We start from the raw sequence: 4,774 nt of genomic DNA, 5'->3' as shown, positions 1-4,774 counted from the left end.
CGAGTGTTTCAAAGAACGTATGTCTGCTGCTACCTTTTAAAATGGTTCGGTGATTCTGTGCTTGATAGAGCTGAAACAGGGTGCAGATTACTGGGGGGCGGGGGACGGGGAGCAGGGGGGTTGGTTTGACACTGCTTATTAACGCTTGATCCCCCCTGAAGGAAATCAAATCCAGATGCATGGGGGGGTCTTTCCTTTAAATAGGTTGGTCTGATCTGTATCTTAAATAATATTAATAATTAAGATATTAAAATGTAAATATACTTTTCACCACACCTATAATGGTTCATGCCATTTTCGATGTATAATCGCGCCTGTCAGTCTATGCAAGCAGTCATTCAACAGTCTGAAACTGCGGATCAAGAAGACCAAAAGACTTTATTTCCTGTAAATTATGTGTTTGTATCTACATACATCTTAAAAGTAAAATTAGATGTGTAATTTGACGTATCATCAATAGCTAATCAGAGGTGATTGTAGGTAAGAATACACTAAATATATAAAACACTGAAACCTTCAATAGGTTTTATTAATATATTAGATGTCCTTTAAATAATACATTTATTTGACGCATGTTTTACAGAAACCAACACAAACTTACGGAAAATGTTGATTCCTTAAGAATAAACAGGTTTACATTTGAAGGAACCGTGAAAAACACCCTTTAATTCAATATTTTTGTTCGATAACGTTTATTTTGACCACCTGAGGCAAAAGCAAGATTCGATTGCTGAGTCGATTCGTTCTATTGAACCGAACATTTTCAAAATTCAGCTGAAGTGCTTCAGAAAATGATTCTTTCAAGAATCATGTGAGAGCGATTCTGGAATTACTTGACTCGCCGACTCACTGAACCGGTGAACCCATTTGTTTAGCACATTTGGTTCGATGTAAGAACGTTTAATGCCCTAAATATCCGAATATTTATAAATAATTTATATATTATATATATATATATATATATATATATATATATATATATATATATATATATATATAGTATATTTACCACCTAACTGTTTGCTTCACAAACAAAATTTCTTTTTGAAATAATACGCCAAACATAACATCATGGCAAACATGCGTTTTATGTAAATTCAAATTAATTCTAAATTACTGTAAATTATGAGCTGACTGTTTTTTCATGACATTATGAAATACAATGAAATTTCATTTCTTCACATAATAACTTATAAATGTATTTTCACATTTTCACTAACAAATATACGCACACACACATACATATATATATATATATATATATATATATATATATAGTTCATTTTTTTAAGCTGATTGTTTACATTTGTGAGATTTGGCTTCTCCCTTTGACATATACGACCTAATTCTACATAAATCGAAAATATTTTGTTTTAAATACAAATGCATAAAATATTCGCAATTTTTATGTTACTGCTTTTTATAAAATATTTTAAATACTTTTTTTTTCCAAAATGCTTTCTTTGAAAAAAAAAAGGCTTTTTTCTTTTTAAAAGGCATAAAACAACGTGCCTTGGAACCTTATGTACGTATCTAAACGTCATGACGTAAAGATTCACTCCGTTTTGAACTGTTCAAAAGAACCGATTCGTGGAAATGAGTCGGACATCCCATCCGTAAAAGAGGGGTTGTTGTTATTTTAAATAATCATAATTGGAATTCAGTTTACCAAATACAACGCTAGACCTGTTTTTAAACATAAATGATTGCTTTTAGTATATATTTCGAACCTTTCGAACATAAACACACGACTTTTTCCATACAATAACATCACGCCAGTGAACAGTCACCCTCCCCTTTTTGAATAGACGCAGACAAAGGCTACCGGAAACCAGACTCCATAGTTTTCGTCAAATGGCTGATTTGTATTCAAGTGAAATCGTTTGTTTTCTCAAACCGCGAATGTTTTATTTTTCCGAGTCTTTTTGGCGAGCTTTTTCATGGACCTACATCTTTGTTTACTAAACATGCGTCGCGATCTGCAAACAATCGTTCCGAAGACCCGGCGGTGCAAAAACAGCGTCTACTCCGACGTAAGCTGGCTTTTCCAATCGAGTGAATCCCAAAGCAAGTTTTAAATGCTACAAACCGCCTTTGTTTTCGTCGTTGTTGTGCTTTTGATCGAACATTTCCCTCGCATTCTTTGTACATGCGCTCCTCGCCGGCAGAAGAAACTTCACTAAGCTAACGAGCAGCTCGCAGAAATGGAGATCCACATCTCGAGCCTCTTCCCGGAGATCCTGGCAATGATCTTCAACTACCTGGATGTTAAAGGCAAAGGCAGAGTTGCTCAAGTGTGCACGGCATGGAGAGATGCTTCTTATCACAAATCCGTATGGAGAGGAGTAGAAGCCAAACTCCATCTGAGAAGAGCAAACCCGTCGCTCTTTCCAAGCCTCCAAACCAGAGGCATCAAAAAAGTCCAGATCCTCAGTCTGAGACGAAGTCTTAGCTACGTTATCCAAGGAATGCCCAACATCGAAAGCCTGAACTTGAGCGGATGCTACAACCTTACCGACAATGGTCTCAGTCATGCATTTGTCCAGGACATTCCATCATTGAGGATACTCAACCTTAGCCTTTGCAAGCAGATCACAGATTCCAGTTTGGGACGGATCGCGCAGTATTTGAAGAACTTGGAACTTCTGGATCTCGGCGGGTGTAGTAATATAACCAACACAGGGTTATTGCTTATCGCTTGGGGCCTTCACAATCTCAAAAGCCTGAATCTGAGAAGCTGCCGACATGTATCAGATGTAGGAATTGGACACTTAGCAGGAATGACCAGGAGCGCAGCGGAGGGCTGTTTGACTTTGGAGCACCTCACCCTTCAGGACTGTCAGAAGCTTACCGATTTGTCCCTCAAGCACATCTCCAAGGGTCTAAACAAGTTGAAAGTTCTCAACCTGAGTTTCTGCGGTGGGATATCCGACGCTGGGATGATCCACCTGTCACACATGACCCAACTCTGGACGCTGAACCTGCGTTCCTGCGATAATATTAGCGATACAGGCATCATGCACCTCTCAATGGGAGCTTTGAGGTTGTACGGCCTCGACGTGTCGTTCTGCGACAAAGTGGGCGACCAAAGTCTGGCTTACATCGCGCAGGGTTTGTACCAACTCAAATCCCTGTCGCTTTGTTCGTGCCACATTAGCGATGACGGGATCAACCGGATGGTCCGGCAGATGCATGAGCTCAAGACGCTGAACATCGGCCAATGCGTACGCATCACAGATAAAGGCCTGGAGCTCATCGCTGACCACCTAACCCAGCTGACAGGGATCGACCTGTACGGTTGCACCAAAATCACCAAAAGAGGACTGGAGAGAATCACGCAGCTGCCCTGCCTTAAGGTGTTGAACTTGGGACTTTGGCAAATGACCGAGGTCAAGGGTTTAGGAGATGCCTCTGAGATCCTACCTTTATACGCCTCCTAAAACTTCCGCTACCTCAGATTTTCTTTAGAGACTCGCATTAAGACGCACACCTGAAAACAGAGGGGGTTGTTGTAGTTCAAATTGAATCAGCAATAAAACACTGAACAGCCTATATAGTCTGAATGATGACGGTTCCCTTGAATGCCTTTTGTGTTGTTGTTGTTTTCCTGTACTCGTTTAGAGCTTCATATTGAGGTTAAACTAACTTCTTTTATTCTCATTTCCACTGACAAACACACTTTGTCACTGCCTTTAAGTATTTATCCTGAAATACCAGCATTATACTGTGTGATTGGAGGGAAAATGTTTACTGTGGATGGAAAAGCCGCTTGTTGGTTGTTTGTGATTCCTCCGTGGTAAAATTGAACATATGCAATTGAAACTTTGTTTAAAAAAAAGAAAAGAAAAGAAGGCCAGTTTGCTTGTTAAAGACCTACAAGATGTCTGTTTATTTTCCTATGATAAATGATTAAAGCTAAATTGTTTTTAACTAAATTGTTGTTTTGTTTTTAATTTTTATTTCAGAACCCAGCAAATGATATAGAATATTAACTTATATAATATTTCAGAATGTTCTTTCCCACCCCAACATTTGTTAAACAGTAATGACATTTAAAATAAATAATAAAATAAAATACTTAAAAATACATTTAAATTGACCAATGTGTGAAAAATAAAATAAAAAAACATTACATTGAATTTTAAATTACAGTTATATTTGTGAAGACATCAAATTTTTTCCCTATCCATTTATAAAGCGACTAAAAGGAGACCACACTTTTTTAAAAAGTCTCTGCTTTACCTCTGATTATACACAGTAAATAAAATCCGTTATTTTATGTTTTTTTCCAGCAACTGGGGTGCCGAAAAAAAAAAAACATGAAATAACGGACGCTAAATTAGACATTTTCCGTAAAATTAAGACGGTAATTTTCTTAAATTAGAATTTTTAGTATATTTCTGTAATTTACCATCTGCTATTTTACGGGTTTTTTTTCGGCACCCCAGCTGCCAGCAATCATTTTAATAAAAACTAATAATTATTCTTAAATTATTTAATAATTTTTTTACAGTGTATGTTTGTTCAAGAGCAAGGTTATCAGACATTTCTTTTATTCATTGTGCAACAACAGGTCTTTGGGTATTTTATTTCCATACCAAAGCTATAACACGTTTAGCTTATATAAAGCTGAAATCAATACACTAAAAAATGCTGGGTTCTGCACAAATCCTTCATGTTGTCCCATCACAAATCGATTAAGTGAACTTTAATTGTTTTTACAAATTTAAGTAGATTAAACATAAAACAATTAAGCTGACCGTAAAAAAAACCA

The 4,774-nt window shown here is 36.9% G+C and overlaps 1 protein-coding gene across 1 annotated transcript; it reads left to right on the top strand.

The window, feature by feature from the left end:
- The first annotated feature begins 1,815 nt into the window (after positions 1 to 1,815).
- On the top strand, positions 1,816 to 3,935 carry fbxl14a (F-box and leucine-rich repeat protein 14a). Its single transcript, XM_056451584.1, has one exon. It carries the CDS (start codon positions 2,205 to 2,207, stop codon positions 3,438 to 3,440), a length of 1,236 nt encoding a protein of 411 aa, XP_056307559.1. The 5' UTR covers positions 1,816 to 2,204; the 3' UTR covers positions 3,441 to 3,935.
- Positions 3,936 to 4,774: the final 839 nt, after the last annotated feature.

This window comes from Danio aesculapii, chromosome 25 (assembly GCF_903798145.1).
Source record: "Danio aesculapii chromosome 25, fDanAes4.1, whole genome shotgun sequence".
NCBI lineage: Eukaryota > Metazoa > Chordata > Actinopteri > Cypriniformes > Danionidae > Danio > Danio aesculapii.
The sequence above is the reverse complement of the archived record's forward strand: the minus strand, read 5'-3'. Positions and strand labels throughout refer to the sequence as shown.

Bases quoted from the DNA above. Each gene is read 5' to 3' on its own strand.
- fbxl14a (XM_056451584.1), top strand. From the start codon at position 2,205: ATGGAGATCCACATCTCGAGCCTCTTCCCGGAGATCCTGGCAATGATC.